The following is an 18,005-nucleotide window of genomic DNA, read 5'->3' as shown; positions in this document are numbered from 1 at the left end:
ATCCTGTCCAGTGATGAGGGAGATGTGTCATTAAAGTGAGGCACAATCAGCTAGTAACTAGGGAATTAGGCAGAACTCAGAAGTGTGGAACCTCCAGGAGATCCCTTGGAGTCCCGCCTCCTTCTTGTGATTGGATGTAGCTATTTAAAGCCATTCCCCAGAGTGCAGCCAGCGAGTCTAGCGACCACATCACACACTGGCTACAGAAGGGAAACAAGCTGAGAGACTGGTAAAAAATAAAATATAAATAAATAAATAAATAAATAAATATAGGAGGGCTACAAGGCAGGCCAGATGGCTCAGCAGGTAAAGGTGCGCACTGCGAAGCCTGACAACCTGAGTTCAATGCCCAGGATCCACACAGCATAAAAGGAGAGAACTGACTCCCTGGAGCTGGCCCCGACCATATAGATGTACACTGTAGCACTTCTGTGTTCACCCGCTTACACAATCAACAAACAAAAATAATAAATAAATAAACTGTAATAAACTTTTATTTAAAAGTAGAAGAGCCAGAGTTCTGGAGGACAAGACAGTATCTGGAGCAACAACCACGGCAGGAATTCTACATCACTCCCCAGATAACAAAACTGAGGCTCAGAGAGGCCCAGTAACTCAAGATGAAACCATACAGAAGAGTCGGGTGTCCTGACTCCCTGTCCAAAGCTCTTACTAACACACGCGACAGATTCTACAAAACCCTCTGCCCACGTTGGTCATGTGGGATGCTCAAATGCTAGCTGGCCTCACACGCAGGCTCCCTGGGAAGCAGTGGCAGAGTCAAGTCTCCACTACTTTGTGAAAGTTCAGACGATAACATTCCCACGTATTAGCAAAAGGTGCGATAAAGGTACGGCGCTTTGAGCCTTGTTCTTTCCCACATCACAAGACATACAGAGTACAAACGGCACGCTAAGTCCTACTTTAGACTTCGGGACACTAAGAGCTAGAATTACTGTCACTGCGGCCATCCAGAAGTACAGCTTGCTTCTCAATCTGTACTTTACACGGTGAAGGATCTACCCTGCATAATGGTACAAGCGCCACAACACTAGGTCCTTATTTTTAAAAGTGCCACAGTAGCATGTATGTGCACATGCACTTTCATACATATGCCCATGCACATGCATGAGCAACACTCACATATACACACAAGGATGTCAAAGGCCTTTGAACACCCATCACCAGCTGAACATGGCCTAATAGGGAGGCTGTGGGTAAGGAGCTAGTCGGCAGTTGGCAAGGCAGTTGAAATCACTAAGACACACTCATCCCTGGCCAGGTGACAATCCAACCGATTTAGTTCTAAGAGATGATCAAGCAGTGTGGCCAGAAGAGTCAAGTTCCCTTGCTAGGTCCAGTCCCTAACCTCCTTACCAAGAGAGAGCAGGCGGCGGGTGAGCTCCACAGCACGGTGCAGGTCACCCAGCTGGAAGACAGCATAGCTCAGGTAGTCCAGCACCAGGGATTTTGTGATGGTGGCCTCCTCCCCAGCGTCGAGCTGCTTCAGCACCTGCTCCATCCACAGCACAGTATGGTAATAGTCTCCTTCATTGTAGGCTGAGCGGCCCATCCCGAAGCAGTCGTCCACACTCAGCATGGCCTGGTACTTTGTTCCTGTAGCAGGAATAGCAACAGTCAGGCTTGGAAATGCCTCTGGGAGAGGAAGGGAGATGTTCACTTTGGAGAAAGCCTGAACCACTGAAAGGGGGACATTATTCAAGCAAAATCCCACCCCGACTTCATGCCACACACCATGAAATACCATCAATATAGTGAGCATAACTTAGGTTAGAGTCATAGTCAATCTCTAAGCCTCAGACTTCTTCTCTAAAGTAGAAGGGGCTTTGTGACAGAGAGTCCAGGGATCCCACCAAGACACAGCCCTGAGGTCAGTGAGTATAGGTCCTGTATGTTAAAACGAGAGCTGTGTGGAGGGCGACTGGCCATGGAAGTCTGAAGAGCAGAAAACTTGGATGAATTTAAGAAAGGATTTCAGATGACATAAAAGTCATGAACAAGGACAGTCACATGTAGGAAGTCTGAAAAAGGAAAGGACAGAGAAGGTTCGAAGTTAGACCTCAAGGGAACACAGATGGAGTTACATGACAAGGGGAAGAAGAGACAGGTATTGGGAACAGGTGACGGATGCCAATGTCGACAAAGAACCGAGGCTGCAATCCAGCAGGGATGTTGGAGCATCAGCTCAGCGGGCCTCGTGACTCATGGGACCTCTGCTGTGGAACGTGGCCACAAAGATGGTTTCAACCTGAGGAACAGCAGCAGCTTTAGGGAGATGTGGAGCTTGGGATGGCAAAGACTATGTGTTCCTCAGGGGATAATGAGAAGGCAGCTCCCACGAAGAGGGCTAGGCACTCCCTGCAGCCACCCAAGGCTCCTATTCACAGCTACTGGGCACGGATGGCATGCTAGGACTGTTCGCGAATCCCTCCCTTCGCCCAAGATCTACAGTGAGCCTCTTCCCAGGAGGAAGCCCTGCTGCAGGATGGCAGCTGCTGCAGAGACCAAGGTCTGTTCGTTCTGGTGGCCCAGAATCTGACGACATGGGACAGAACGTCAAGAGAGTAAACACAAGATGGAGTCATAGGCAGGGCAAGCGTTGGGGGCTTTTGGGACCGCTCCTCTCTCCGCAAGTCTCCATGGATCTCCATTGACTCTTTGGATCCAGGAATCTATTACAATAGGCTTAACACGGATAAGCAAGCTGTGCTCTGGACCTGGACAGAGCCAGATTGCTGCATCCCTACCAGTTGTGTGACTCTGGACAATTCACCCAGTCTCAGCCTCAGTCCCCTAGCTAAAAGGATACTGCTACCTACCCAGTCTATGCTAATAAAGACACCAGAACCGGTTTTAAAGGGCTGTGCCAAAAATCCACTGAGATGATATATGGGGGGGTGTTGCCTCAGGATGTTAGCGATCAGCAGCTACAATCCACATGTCTTATGAATGCCAAGAATGTGAGGAATGACGTCCATAACTCAGCATCCTCCTCAGAAGGAAACTCGAGTGTCTGCTCCATGAACGGGGACAGCTAGGCTGAGCGCTGAAGGGCTAACAGACACGGAGGAACCCACAACGGGTAAAGGTACCAGAGCCGAGAGATGGAAACGCTGGGAACAACAGGCAAGGTGGGAGCAATGTCCCATGGTGGCAGGGGAACCTCAAAGACCACCTATAGGGAGACTTTGGGGTCACTTCTGAAAGCTAAGTATTGAAGCCAAATGGATAAATGTGTACTTAGGGGCAGACAGAAAATTGTCCTCAGTGAATTGGAGATATGCAAAGGGTCAGAGGGCATTAGAGAGACAGAATCCATAGACTTTACGATTATGGCTTAGGCTGCCAATGGGCAGAGGTGCTTTCTGCTAAGAAAATAGGTAAGGACAGATGGGAATTTCAGTTTGGCACCAATGAAGTTTATGCAATCCATGGAATGTCCAAGTAGAGATGTTTAGAGGTGCTCACCTATTCTGGTTGGAGGCCCAGGAGACATGCCTTGACAAGGAACACAGATCTGCATGTCATCCGTGTCAGGCAGCACATCAAGTGATGAAAACAGTGGGGCTCCCCTGAGGAAGGGGTTCAGAGGGAACAGTGGGTGAAGTTCTGGGGAGTAACTCGCTTTGCCCTCCGGCCCCATCCAGGACACCCAGGGGCCTGTTAACTGTGGAAGGACACTGTCAATATACAGTTCCCTTCTCCCATCCACCATGCCTCACAGCCACAAGGCAAAAAGCTTCCCAGAATTACCTTCTCACTCTGGCCTCATGGTTGGGTCTGGACCAATACTGACTTAAGCAGGAATAAAGAGAACCGTCCCCGCCTTATTAGCTCAACAGAGTTCTCCACACCAAGACCCTGGGCCTTGAGTAGCCAGCCACAGGACAACTAAGGAGGAAGACAGGTCCTACATCACCTGGGTTTCTCAGCTGCATTTTCCCTAGGCTCCCAAGAAGGGAGGTGTTATTTAAATTATAATGAGGTCCAACTGAATTCTTGAGTTTATTGGTCTCAAATAACCCCCTAGACCCAGTAAATCTATAATCACTAGCACTGGGCAGGAAACAGGCAAAAGGCCAATTAAAAAAAAAATCAAAAACATAGGAACGAATGGCCAGACTTGTGAAAAGAGAAAAGGCAGAGATCAGCACCCCAGAATCCAGGACATCAGACAGAAAGAAACAATCCATGCCAAACGCTACAGCAAAATTAAAGGGTGTTATGCTTGTAATCCGCCTGCTGGCTTTGCCAGCCCTGTACTCCTGGTGACTTTGAAGAAGAGGATCACAGACGAGAGGGACAAAGGCATTGTGGGTTCAGGAGTATGTGAGAACAAGGGAGGGCGGCAGAGAAAATAACAAATCACTACCCAGAAGCCTCAGGAAAGAAGAAATGGACTCAAAAGAGCATTGGACCTAGAGAAGTATGAGCGGTGAGCTACAGAGCCTTCTTGTGAGATCAGGAGAGAGAGAGAGAGAGAGAGAGAGAGAGAGAGAGAGAGAGAGAGAGAGAGAGAGAGAGAGAACACACACAGGGAAAGTGGGACAAAAGAAATGGGGACTAGGCGGGACTATATATGAACTCAAAGAGCTCAGAGAGGTAAGGACAGAATGGGAAGGAACAGAGACTGACTAGGGGGACATACGGGAGACTCAGTGAGCCTACAGACCAGCCGTGGACAGAAAGCAATGAGAGGCTCAGGGATGGGAAGCAGGTCTACCAGCTGATGGGCGATTTTCTGGGAGTGGGATGTTGAGGGAGACTCCTGAGCAACATCCTCAACTCTCTACCATGCTAGAGGAGAGATCTTGGCTAATACCTGAATCAAGACATTGGGGAAGGGGTTGAAGATGGGAGACTGGCATCCAAAGGGAACCAGAAACCACCACCACCACCTACAGTGAGTTCCACCTAAGCCAGTCTGACCTGAACAGACATTGAAGAAAACAAGGTACCTCACCTGGAAGTTCCCCCCTGGAAATTGTGTCTGGGTCCAGTTTGTACGTGTCCTGAAGTCTCATCAGTGCTCTGGCGGCTCCGGACTCGTCCTCGTCAGTGGGGAAGAATTGCCGCTGCACGGAGAGGTTGGCAACAAAACCTTCCAAGTAACAGTGAGAAGAGAGGTCACTCTTGATCCCGGGGACAGAATTCTACCGGGGACCAGAGGCAGGTGCTAGAAGGTGTCTGGCTGGTGGGATTTCCCTGCCCCTTCCCTCAAAGGCTGTTGGTAGGCTGTAGGCTCAGTGATCGGAACACCTGCCTGGCATGCATTCGGGAGCCAGCACCAAAATAAGAGTAGAAAAAAAACAACAATAAAGTGTTCTCCTTCTTCAGAGAGCTGGCAGTTCTCCACAGAACTTCTTTCTTAGCCCTCCCTATGCTGTTCATTTGGAACTAAAAGGTCCTGTACTTGGCTTAGCACTTGAGTCCAGAGTCAGAGTATGGGCTTGTGGTACCAAGACCACAGCCCAGAGCCTAGACAGATTTGACTGCTGAAGTAGCCCCAGGTGGCTTTTCTAGGGACTCAAGGCCTAGTCCCAATGAAAGACACAATTCTTAATATTCTAGGACTCCAGGCCTTGCCATGCTAATGCTTCAGGCCTGAGAATCTGCCTAAGAACTGAGGACTGGGAGGGGAACGCCAACGAATTCCACTCCTGGCCCCTTTCCAAGAGCAATAGCACCTGGTGCCACCCCTTCTCCACATGGCAAGTCAGGGCCCAGGGATGAAAAAGCTGCTACATTATCTTCTTCACAGCCATATGGTCAGGAACTCTGAAGATGTTAGCATCCACAAAAAAAGAAGGTAAGCCTCATAGACAGCCACACTGTACTGTCCGGGTTCCCCCTTATTTCAGGGACAAGCATCCAACATCAGAGACGAACATAACTAATTGCTCTCTGGGCCTGTCCCATCACCTTCCAGGTAATCCTAGCTCCCAGCTATTGATGATCAGACAGCAGATCATCTGCTTCTGTAAGGGCTTCCTCGCCTACAGCTCCCGCAAGCAGGAGGAACAGCCTGTTCTGAGCTGTTCTGAGCAGCAGGCCCAACCCAGGAAAGGGAGGGGAGGCGGGTCTGGGAAAGGCAGTGCTTTCTGGAGGCAGTGAGCTAACAGGCACAGCTCCAGCAGGGCTGAGCTCACCAAACCCTCCCCTGAGACTACCCAGCCCCCAGCCAAGCCCAACCCCAGCTGGTCACGTGGCTGTGACCAGTCTCAGTCAGAGAGACAGCTAGTCTGAAGTTAATCAGCACTCCCAGCTCTGAGAAGAGGCCCAGCCTGAGGCTGGGAATCCCGAGGCCCACCTCCAGCCCACCCTTCCATTACCAAGATCCTCTCCTCTGGATTGCAGGAGCGTGTTCACACACAGAAAGCACTAGCCCAGAAAGAGCCTTTAGCAAATCCGTGCTCTGCCCTGGAAATACCATTTCAAGGAATTTAACTTAGAAAAATAACCAGAGGTCGACACCAAGATAGATGTAAATGAGAGCTGAAAAATTAGACACAACCCAGGTGACTTGACCAGGCTTATAGAATATCACTGTGACAGATGACTATCCAGCCATAACAATCACGGCACAGGCACATTTAATGGCATCTGCAGAAGCTGGGAAACCCAGGACTGAGCACATATTTATGTTGAACCCACGCAGTCATGTTTTGTTGTAAAAGACACATATAGGAAAGAATTCAGATGATGTCTCTATTCCCCAGCTTGCCTCAGCCCCAACACTCAGCCCACCTGGCTCACACGTAAGCAGATTAATTCTTTTTGGTGTGTGTATGCATGGGTGGTGTTTGTAAGTGTGTGTGTAGGCATGATCACATATGGGTGGGTGCACACGTATGCATATGGATGTGCATGGAGGCCGTGGGCCTTCTTCAATCTCCCTCTACTAATTCACTGAGGCAAGACCTCTCAATTGAGTCCAGCTAGTCTAGCTAGCCAGCTTGCCCTGGGAAATCTCTGCCTCTCGAGTGCTTGGATGATACCAGACACACTTGCCTGGCTTTCCATGGCTTCTGGGGATCCAAACTTCAGCTCCCCTACTTGTACGGTGAGGGCTTTACCCACTGAGCCATCTCACAAGCCCAAGATTACAGGGTTTCTTAAATATTTTTTAAAGTTTATGTGTATGAGTGAGTATTTTACCTGCATGTATGTTTGTGCATGCATGTATGCATGCATACATGTATGTGTATGCACATATGCTGTGTATACATGTATGCATGCCTGGTGCCTGCAGAGGTCAGAAGAGGTTGTCAGATTAACTGGGCTTGTAAATACAGATGGCTGTGAGCCACCATGTAGATACTGGGGACCCAAACTTGGTTCTTCTGCAAGAGCAGCCAGTGCTCTTAACCACTATGTAATCTCTCCATCCACCAAGATTATAATTTTAATGGAGCAACTGGATTAAGCATCATGATTTTTATGTGATATACTTTGTGTTCCTGAAGTTTGTTATAAAAAGATATATTTCTGGAGCATAATTAGAAAATGTCATTACCAGGAAACATTACAAAAGAAGAGGAAGTGACTGTTTGACCATTTTTAAAACAAACTAACAAGGACAGCTCCAGGCAGAAGCAGACAGGCGCATAGACACAGCTGACAGCTGCTCACTGCCCCTCACCTGCGGCCGAGTCCTGCAGGACCAGGTCCCCCAGTGCAGGCCACTCTGTGTTCAAGCGCTTTACCAGCTTATAGGCATTCACGGGATGAGCCAGGTAGCCCTCGGGGTCGGCGGCTGACTTGCTGGTCAGGGCTTCCATTTTACTGGCCCAACTGTAAAACCAAAGAGAAGAGAAAAAAAAAAAAGACTACCACACCTACCCACACAGTCTGGTAATTTCCTTGGTGAGGCCCAGAGCTCTTTCATCAAGAGATAATAAAACATGACTATAGTAACTTCCTAGATACTTCTAGCCCTTAATCTAGGTAAGAGCTGGGAACTCCAGTGTAAATTAAAATGTGTTAAGCAGAAAGGAAAAAGATGGTTGCTTCTTAACCCGTAGACTCAGCAACTCTGGAGGACCAGCACAAGTTAACTGCAGGTCGGCTCCTCTGGGTCACCCTCTCAATGAATTCCTCTTACAGATACTGTGACAGGCAGGGGATGGGAGCAGCAGGGAGACTTAGGGTGGGGTCTTAGGACACTGGACACCTCTTAATCTTGGATAGCTTGGCTTCCTCCACAAGGATGTACTCCTTCAGAGACTGCACGAGGTCCTTCTCTGCATAAATCAGATCAGTCATGTGCCCTACAGGAGAGAAGCAAGGGCCAGTGAGAAATGGATGAGGAGTGGCCTACCCATATACCAGAACAGAAGTGAGTACCCCCAGGCAAGTGCATGTCAGTAAACTGGGAATCATAGGGACTGATGGTTAAAGGTGGTACCTAGTCATTCACATGGCATGACCCCAACTCCAGGAAGACAGATGCTGAGGTGGCAAAAACATGCCTGGGCAAAGTGCGGGTGCACTGGGGAGGGGACTAAAGGAGAAGTCCTTGCTTCATTCTCCCATTGTCACCTGGTTGGTCCTATCATAGGGGGATGGACACCCAAAGGGCTCATCAAATGCAAATCAGCTCTGAACTTCCAGTTGAAAAGGAGAGAATCTGGTCCTTGGGACAGAGAATGCCCACTGCCTAGACCACCCTCTTGCCGAGGACTGAGAAAGACCCGAAAGCTACTTGCAGTCTGCACTTCCAGAAAGGAGGGCCCAATTCAGAAAGCTGCCTCCCAAGACATAAGATCATCAGGATTGCGTGGAGGTGTGGGGGAGGAGAACCTTTGCAAGCCCCACCCTCCCTGGACTGAACCCTGAATGAGCCTCAGGCAGTGACATCCCCTTGCACTTAGCTGAGAGCTGCTTAGGTAAACTAGAGTTCGGTTGCCACATACCAATAGAGGTGAAGAATTCTGCCTGCACCCAGCTCAGGACACCAAACCAAGACATCAGCAACACCAACACCTGGAGCTCCATGATGGGAAAGGGCAGTATCTGCAAGGCATTTAGGGACAGTCATCAGAGGGACACGGTGGAAAGAGCACCTTCAGCTGAACATGGCTGGGACATGCCTGTAATCTCAGCACTCAAGAGACGGCATGAGGAAGAACAAAGTTCAAGGCCGCCTGGGCTACATAGCAAGACCCTGTACTGGGGTGGGGACAATGTATATGAGAGGAAACATTCATACACACTGTGCACATACGTACACATACCCTCAAGTATATCACTAAATAAGGTATTCAAGATCGCCCAAGGGAGGGGTCACAACATGGAACTAGAGCTATGTGCTCAATTCTGGCCTCTGCCTGGGTTTTGTTTTCCTTTTTAGAAACAAGGTCTCACTGTGGATACCAAGATGGCCTAGAACTCAATAAGCCTCCTGCCTCAGCCTTCCAATCGCTAAGATTACAAGTGTGCACACCCGGCTTCCCATCTATCTGTCTTACTTTCTAATACATATGCCACGAAAGTGTCAAGAGCCACATGTAAGACGATCTAAGGCAGACAGTTTGTTCCCAGGACATCAAGATCATGGGGATCTCCTAGGGGAAAGCAGCTCTGCAGGGCCACTCTCCCCAAACCACTGATGCAGGTCATACCATCCAGAATGTGACAACGTGCCTCCAACAGGGACCTCCCTTTGTACTTGAACTGAGGGCTGCCCAAAGAGGTAAGAGTCCTGTTACCACATATCAATAGAGGTGAAGAATTCAAGGACCTGGATCCCGTCCACAAGAAAGTGACAGAACAGAACAGACAATGACAAAGAGAGCTGAGATAGTATGACTCAGGGGGCCAAGCCAAGTTGAAGTGTACAGAAGGCCGTCAACATAAGAAGAGGAAAACTGACTTCTGCCCGTCTGCCCCTGCTGTAGAGAGCACTTTTGAACAGACATGGGTCTTCCTGTAGTGGAGATAGAGACAGACACCTTCCCTGGCCACTCCCTACCCATTCGCAAACATTTACTTGCACCCCAGAGATTCCAGGCACCAAGCTAGATGCTCAGGATACAAAGGTGGATCAGTCACACAGTCACAACACTGGGGCCGGGCTGCTGACATGGGTGAGAGGCCAGGTACTGCCTTCTCAGCCATCTAGAAACAGATAGAGTTCTGAAGGACTCAGCAGCAACCTGGAGCAAGCTTCACTGGCGGCTGGCCTAAGTACACAGTAGAGGCTTCAGACATGCTTCCCCATCTAAGCCACAAAGCCTGGAACATGCTGGAAAGCCAGCACCCTGCTGAACCCTTGTTCTGCCTATCCCTCCTCTTCGCGTTTCAACTCAGCCAAGTCTCTGAAACGGCTCAGATGGAAATTTACTCTAAAAGAAAGCAAAGGAAATAAATGAGACACAAATGCCCAAAACTATGTAGGAAAAATCTCCAGGTTAGGAGGATCTCTGATGTGGGGGACAGCCAACTACCCCTCAAAGTGGGGGTAAAAAGAGAGCAGAGTTCAGACAGGAAATTAGACCAGACCTGGATGAAGTGGGGGAGCTCCATGCACCTCCCAGCTGTGTGGCCAGTTCCAGCGCATACCTACTCAGAAATCGGGCAGCAGCCTCGGGAAAGGGGGGAAGCCTTTTCATTACTTCCAAATACCACCCACAGTTCATACCTTACAGCGACTGAGAGAAAGCAGCCAGGTCTCTTTATTACACGAGGGCCAGCTGTCATTTCTCTGGAATGTGCTGCCTGGCTGAGATGAGCCCATCCACAGATCCCAGCCTGGAGACACAGCCTCAGAGAGTCACACATGCGCTTTAGGAAGCAACTTACCAAGAGCCTTCCCAGTCCCGTTCCGGCTGGGGAGAGGAGTAAGAAAACTCTGCTGGCCAGAGAACTGGGGGCCCCAAGGCACCATTCTAATCAGGGCCATCTGCTCATTTCTTCTGACCCCAGGACCCCTGAGCTCAAAAGGCTTTGTGTAAAAGGTCACCTAACTGGGGTCAGGTGAAGAGGATGCTCTTATCCAAGAGCAACTGCGCTCTACACTGTGAGGAATGTCAACTCCAGCCTCATAGCTACATCCAGCACTCACCCAGGACAGAGAAAGGGGGAATACATGAGTCTGCCCAGGGCCGGCGCTGTCAAAAGCTTTCCCAGGAGCCCTCAGAAATCCACAAAGAACAAACAATACAGGAGGTTGTCATGGTCAAACCCCTTTTTATGAAAACGCGGCACCAAATAGGAACACTGCTGAGTTTCATGATCCACACCTCAGGGCTTGGAATAAAGTCTGCCCTGTAGCAAGCACCCAGGGAAAAGCATCATGAATTTGTTCAGATGAAGAAACCGCCACTAAAGAGTTTACACTCTGTATAGTACATTAACATAGACTATGTAACAATAAACACTCTGTGGCCATCAGCATGTAATGATCAAAGCAGAGTGGCAAGGGCCAGCCCTCAATAATCCTTACTGTATGTTCCATTTTTTGAAAGGAAAAAAAAATGTACGTATACATATAAAAAAGAATCATACCATAACTGTATCTTGGTGAAGTGATTTTATTTTTCTTTTTATGTTTGTTTTCCTGATCTTTCTACAAGAAATCCTACTAGAATTAAAAAGGTACATATTTTTGTGATATGTTAAATATGCACAGGAAACAAAGCAGGCCCTTCACAACTGAACTCCAAAGGGGCCTTGGCAGTCCCAGTGTCTGGGCCCCTGTAGGGAGGTCTCACAAAACCTGCCAATGTCCCAGGGACAGCAATTCACCCACCAGGCGGCTGGCACCGTTTCTCGGCATGGTGATTCCAAGACATACAACCTGAGCTCCTGAAGCGAGCCTGCTCTTTGGAAAGTGCATTTATAACCTGGCCAAGTAGCCATGGAAAGATGTTTCCAGCTGCAAACCGGCAGCGTCCTCAGCTTCTCCCCTTACCTCATCGGGGAGGACCCTCTGCCAAGCTCTCAGCTGCCGTCCAAATGCTGCTACATCTTGAGTTTTAACAAAGCACTTAACTGCCCAGAGACAGAACATGAGTTTGCAAAGAGGTCTTGCCTGGCACTAGGCAAAAAATGCTATTTGCCTTCAGTAAAGGGATAACCTCCCCCGAACAAGGCTCTTCAGCCCCTTTCCCACCATGTCCTAGTCTGCCATACAGTGGCTAACGCTATACTGGCAGAGCCGAGAGGACCCAGGTACTCAACCAAGGAGGAGCTATGCACAGGCTCCAAGAGGTCACACCACTGAAGCATGTGGCTGTCCACACAGGCTCAGAAGTGCACCCATGTCTCACTACCTGACACCGTGCGTCAGCCATCACCCTGATCATCCTCTAGCGTACCCCTCATCCATGCAGGTCCCACCTGCTCTGACCTCTACACCTCTGGATGGGCTTCTCTCCAACTCTATTCTACCAAGTAGCCAGCAGGGCTTGCTGAAGCCCTCCCTTTGGTTCCCACTGCCAGATAAGATACAATCCAAACACCTTAGCCCAACAGGCCCTTGTAGCTCCATGACCTGGTCCTGCTACCCTCTCCAGCCCACTGCACTACCTCAGACTCAACCCTTCAACGACTTCAGTATTTACCTCCACCAAGATACTTGTGAAAGCCAGATGTCTGCTCAGTGAAGCCAAGTGTTCTCCCATCTCCCAAGAGTCCCCTCGAGTCCCATCTCCCAGTATCCATTTAAGAAAGCAAGTAAAACCGTCAGTAACAGAACTTTGACCTTAGATCTTCAGCCCCACCGCTGTCGTCAGGGGTGGAAGCTCACCAGGCTTGACAGGAATGCCTGTGTCAGGTACAGTCCATCTGTCCTTACATCATCTCTAGTCAGTACATGAATGCTGGGAGCCATCAAAACCATCACCTCCTGCAGCAGCAGAGAAGCTGCCAAGGTCCGCTTGCCAACACTTAGCTGGGTTCCCATCTGGGCCTCAACAGATGGTCTAATGGTCTAGTTGAACTTAACTCATGCATGAAAAAAAAAGCATCACCATGCTGCCCCATGCCCTAGGCTCTGAACCTTCTACTCTGCCTTAGCCAGGCAGAAGATACTGTTGACCCAAACCAGATGCTCTGGTTCCTCCCACTGCCTCCTGATTAGGCTCTCAAGTGGCTACAGAAGGACCACGCTGAGGAGTGAGGCAGAGTTAACTTCTCTTGAGGCAACTCTGGCTGACGAAGGATAAAATACAAGAGGGAGCCAGCAGGTACTTCCTCCAAATACCTTCTGTAAGAAACCGTCCACAGGCATGGAGTCCCCACGGAGGTTCTACACAGAAGCAGGCCCGAAATGGCAGAGGAGCTAGCAGACCTCCATTGAGGGGGACCAGTTTGCTAAGGTACCTCCTCATTGTTTCCCCTTCGTCTCTCCTTTCCCCTCACCCTGGCTGCCCTGCAATAGACTTTCCAATAAGCACTAAGCACTTAAGCTCTGCCTCCGGCTCTGCTTTCTGGGAACCTAGTCTAAGATAACCATGGTTTATGTTTCCAGAGATCTTTCATTTCTACCATCTAATTCTCACAAAAACCTTGTAAGCCAGATAATCATCTCTGCTTCAGCTACAATACTCCTGCCTGGTCCGCAGAGGATACATTCCAAGAAACCCGGTGCATGAAACCACAGATAGTATCGAACCCTGCGTATGGTGCTTTCTCTGTGAGTGAATACCTATGATGAAATTGAATTTGCGAATTAGACACAATGAGAAATTATCAACAGAACGAAATAGAATGGTTATAACAAGTTACTGAAATGAAGCCGCCAGTGTGGCTACTCTTGCACGCTGGGGCCTACTATTTAAAAGGTTACTTGAGCACAAGCAGTGTTAATACCATGCAGTCAACCTGATAAGCAGGTGGCTACAAAGGATGGCGAGACTAACAATGGGCAGTGTACACAGCAGGAATACACTAAACAAAGCAATGATAGCCTGTGAAAACCAGAACGGAGGAACACGGATTCCATCACAGAACTCGGGCGGGCTCACAGTTGTTTATTTCTATGATTTTCCAATAAACATATTGAGTGTGGATGGTGAAAGCTAAAGAAAGTGAAATCAGGACTAAGGAGGGACTTAGTGTATAAGACGTGAGAAATATCACTGTGGAGGAAGGGCTCCCCATACACCTGACATATGTTCGCAAGCTAAGCCCCCCAACAAATCCCCCTTCTGCTAGCCACGACCATCCAGTATCACATGTGTCATTCATGGGACATGTGACTTCCTGAAATTGGGAAGTCATATTCTACTCAGATTGAAGACTTTCTCACGGAGGGCTCAAAGATTCACAAATAAAGTCCATGACATCCCTAGTTGGAGCCCATTAGGAAAAGGAGAGCCCATGGACAAAAAATAACAACAGTTCCCTGAATTCAAGTGGGCAGTCATTTCAACTGGGCACATTATGCATTATCAGTCAACCCAGCTTTGACACCCAAGGAACAGATAGGTACAGCTGCCCTGGGGTAGGAAAGACCCAGAGTTAAATTCTCACTGGCTTTGTGATCTTGGTCAAACCCTAGACTTCTTGATCCTCCTGTACAGGAACTGAATTAGATGACAGGTGTCAGCAAGCTGCCAACCATTGGGCTGATTTTGACCAATCGTTGGCACCAAGAGAATCACAGGAACATGAGGGGAGCTGAAGTGGGCATTTGCTCAGCCCAAGTTAGTCGCCCTTGGAAGGTCCATGAGGAGGCAGTGAAGATGCAAGAAATGATGAAGGTGAGTGATGCCCGCATCCCAGGAACGCCAGCAGAGACAACATATTCCATTCAGGACAGACTGGAATCAGGTGTCACGACGTACTCAATACTCAGAGGTGATCCTGGAATTGTCTAGTCACAGACCCTAAAGCCCACCAAGGACAGTCCCCCGGCAAAAGGCCAGGAGCGCAACCAATACCCCAAAATCTGCTCGTTCCAGGCTCCTACAAGCACAAGCGTTCGGGACCCCACCCCGCCCTGGCTCCCAGGAGTGCCAGGTACAGAGCAGGCAATCTCTAGCAAGCACTTCCCAAGAAGTCTGGAGCAGAGGCTGGCCTGGACCAGGCTCACACAGACCTACCAGAGCCAGGGAATCACTCTCAACTTAATCCTCTGCCCTGCAGAGGTCTCAGCTGAAGAAATCCCTCTTCTCTAAGAGGTCCAGTCCAGACCTTCTTGTCCCGCTCCGCTCTCACTGAGAAGAAAAACTGTCTGTCTATCCCTCATTTCATGTCCCCAGCACAAAACCCACAGACCACAGGACTTCACGGCCTCCTTCGCTCTGGGAGAGGATGGTGTCCCACCATCAGGCACTTCACGGGTCTAAATGACTAGATTTAAATGGCGTTTTCAAAGCTGAGCTCTTCTTGCAATACTCCGCTGATCTTTCACGTGCCGGCATTACAGCGTCTGCTGCCAATCTCCATCTGCATAAAATTAAGCTCTTGACAGATCCCAGAAGCCAGGGACACACCTCCCAGGCCTCTGCACACTATCAGCCAGCGTGGCCATAAGTCAGCCAAGGCCTTTCGTTCAGCCTCAAACCCTCCCAAGGATGTGGGAGGGTGCACTCAAAAAGGGAAGCTTTCTCAGGAGATGAGGAAACCCTCAATTCCCTCTCTCCACTCATTCCTCAGACTTGTGTGTACTCAGTCTCCCTCTGATGAGCACCCACGTACAGGGCTCCTCCCTGGCCGAGGCTGGTTGCCAGCGTTAAACAGCAACCTCAGAGAGATTAGGAGCTGCCTATGGGGGAAAAAAAATGCCTCCTCCACCTCCTCTTCTCCCTTATTCTAGTTAGCCAAGCACGTTCTAGCCAGATACCAGACACACACTATTCAAGGAATGGCCCACAATCCATTGTGGGCCATCCAATCTGTAGATAAGTAAGCCACTCTCTGCATCACCCCACAGCAGAGCCTGTGACAAGGAATATCAAAGATCACATACAATGCTTCCTTCAGTTGGGTTGTCACCGTATCTGCCTGATGAAGCTCTCCAAGTACTAAGGAGGGTTAGTATGACAGAATCTTCGGGATAAGGCCTCCAGCCAACTCCATCCTTGCAACGTGGCTTCACTGGCTGGGCCACACAGTGGACAAGCTGGACAGTGTGAGAACAAGAAGGCCCCAGAAGAAAAGAATCCAGAGGTCAAATATCCTGTGCATGGAGAGGAGCCGAGAGGCCCGGCCTTGGGGCAAAAAAAAAACATAGTGACAGATTGCACCTTGAACACTTCCAAGGCAGATGAGGTACAAGGTAAAGGAAATCCCGGTCAATTTAACAGAGAACTCAATCATAGACTGTCGCAGGTGTGATATAAACTCAGAACAAGCAACAGATTGCAAAAGTGCCCTATATTCTGAGCTAGACAAAGCGTAGGACATTTGAGGATGCCAAAAGCTACAAAGTGGTGCACCCAGACCCTGCCCTTAGGTCATCTCGTCCATCAGGAGGACCAGGTGGTCTGCACAAGCCTTAAAGTGAGATTCTGCGGGATGAGGAGGCCGCCTCGGAGGTAACTCAATGCCCTCTCCAACAGCATAGTAAATGTCACATTAGAACACAGATGACAGAAGCACCCACCTGTACTTCCCAGTGACAACCGGTGACAGACGTGTTCTTGACCCACGCTCAATGAACTTCTCCACATTTAGTTTTCTCCCTCCTTGGTGGTTGGGACCCTTGGACAACTCTTTCCTAATCGGCCCGTTCCCCATCACCTTGCCTCCACTAGAATATCACAAAGATGATACTGGCCCAAGTTTGTGGCCACTCTGGGTGCATCCTAAGTGACCACTCCAGTCCACAGGAGTCCTGCCCCCTGTCCTGAGGCATTCAGACATCTGTCAACTCCACACCGTCCAAACTCCCTAGCAACCCAGTACTTACCTTACTGCTCCTCTAGACCTGAACTTTCTGAGTCTTTCCTCTGCCTGCCTGTCTTTGCAGTCTCCAGGCACACTGAAAGCTGTTTGTTGAATCAGTCAATCACCACGGGTCTCCGCAACTACGGAGGGAAAACATCAGAGGTTCGACAGGGATGTCTGACAGAGAGGAGGAGGCTTTCTGATATAACTGTCCATAAAACTAGCGGCACCAAGCTAGTCCCTGTTAGGCTTGAGAGCCAGGAGTAGGTCTCCCTCACCCTAAGCAGCGACCCTTCCGGGGACAGGCGGGCGCCTCCACTTTAGATGGGGGCGACTCTGGGGTCAGGCCGCCCCTTCCCGGGATCCTGATCCCACGGGCCAGCCAAAGTGTCCGGCCCGGCCGAGCCGCACCGGCAGGAAGGGCGCCGCCGACCTCACCGCCCTGACCCTGGGAAGGGACACGGGCGGGACAGGAACCAGGCGGGTGAAGAATCAGGGCGCTGGGCGCGGGGCGTGGGGCGCGGGGCTGCGTGATCCCGGATTCAGCTCCCGGCTCCGCGCAGGACAGGTCGCACCGCCTGGCCACCCCAACCCGAGCCCAGCACCACAGACGACCCCGCAGAACCGCGCTCACCTGGACACGCGCAGCAGCCGGCGTTTCTAGAACCTCCCGCGGCGTCGCCCCGGCGCGCTCGGCTCCTCCCTCGTCTGAGGCTCCACCCGCTTGAGCCTCCGCCACGTCCCCCACCTCCCGCCACCCCCACGGGCCCGCCTGGCCTGGCTCAGAGCCACTGGAGCCTCGGGGAAGGCCCAAGCCGCTCGCCACGCGCTGCACGTATGCGGTGCCCGCCTCCCTGCACCTCGTGGGCGAGCGACGTCCCCCATGCCAGCTATCCCCGGGCCCTGACGCCTGCCCTCGTCCTCTGTGGTCCTACCTCCCCCATATCCAGCACAACCGGCAGATTGCTGGAGGCTGGTGTCATTGAGGAGGGGAACTGAGTGTCCCAGGAGACTTGAGGAAGAATGGTCTGGGGTGCGCTCAGGGCAGGTGACCCATCCCCAAAGCCTAACTGCTTCTCTGAAGGGCTCAGGCTGGCCCAGCTAGGACTCTTCTGGAGAGGTGAGGAGAAGTTGCCACAGCCTGG

General features: G+C 50.3%; 1 protein-coding gene across 3 annotated transcripts in view; it reads right to left on the bottom strand.

Annotated features, from left to right (window-relative positions):
- P4ha2 (prolyl 4-hydroxylase subunit alpha 2) overlaps positions 1-17,570 on the bottom strand; it is a 29,506-nt gene extending 11,936 nt beyond the window's left edge. For all 3 annotated transcript variants that reach the window (XM_057774714.1, XM_057774713.1, XM_057774712.1), the window contains exons 1-7: positions 17,495-17,570; positions 16,883-17,000; positions 8,937-9,036; positions 8,195-8,291; positions 7,664-7,815; positions 4,985-5,122; positions 1,378-1,617 (exon numbers count right to left, since the gene is read on the bottom strand). In XM_057774714.1, coding sequence (XP_057630697.1) covers positions 1,378-1,617; positions 4,985-5,122; positions 7,664-7,815; positions 8,195-8,291; positions 8,937-9,018 — 709 coding nt within the window. In that variant the 5' untranslated portion in view covers positions 9,019-9,036; positions 16,883-17,000; positions 17,495-17,570. The remainder of the gene's footprint in view (positions 1-1,377; positions 1,618-4,984; positions 5,123-7,663; positions 7,816-8,194; positions 8,292-8,936; positions 9,037-16,882; positions 17,001-17,494) is intronic.
- Between the last annotated feature and the right edge of the window lie 435 nt (positions 17,571-18,005).

Source organism: Chionomys nivalis, chromosome 7 (assembly GCF_950005125.1).
Source record: "Chionomys nivalis chromosome 7, mChiNiv1.1, whole genome shotgun sequence".
Classification (NCBI taxonomy): Eukaryota; Metazoa; Chordata; class Mammalia; order Rodentia; family Cricetidae; genus Chionomys; species Chionomys nivalis.
This window is presented reverse-complemented; position numbering and strand designations above follow the sequence as displayed.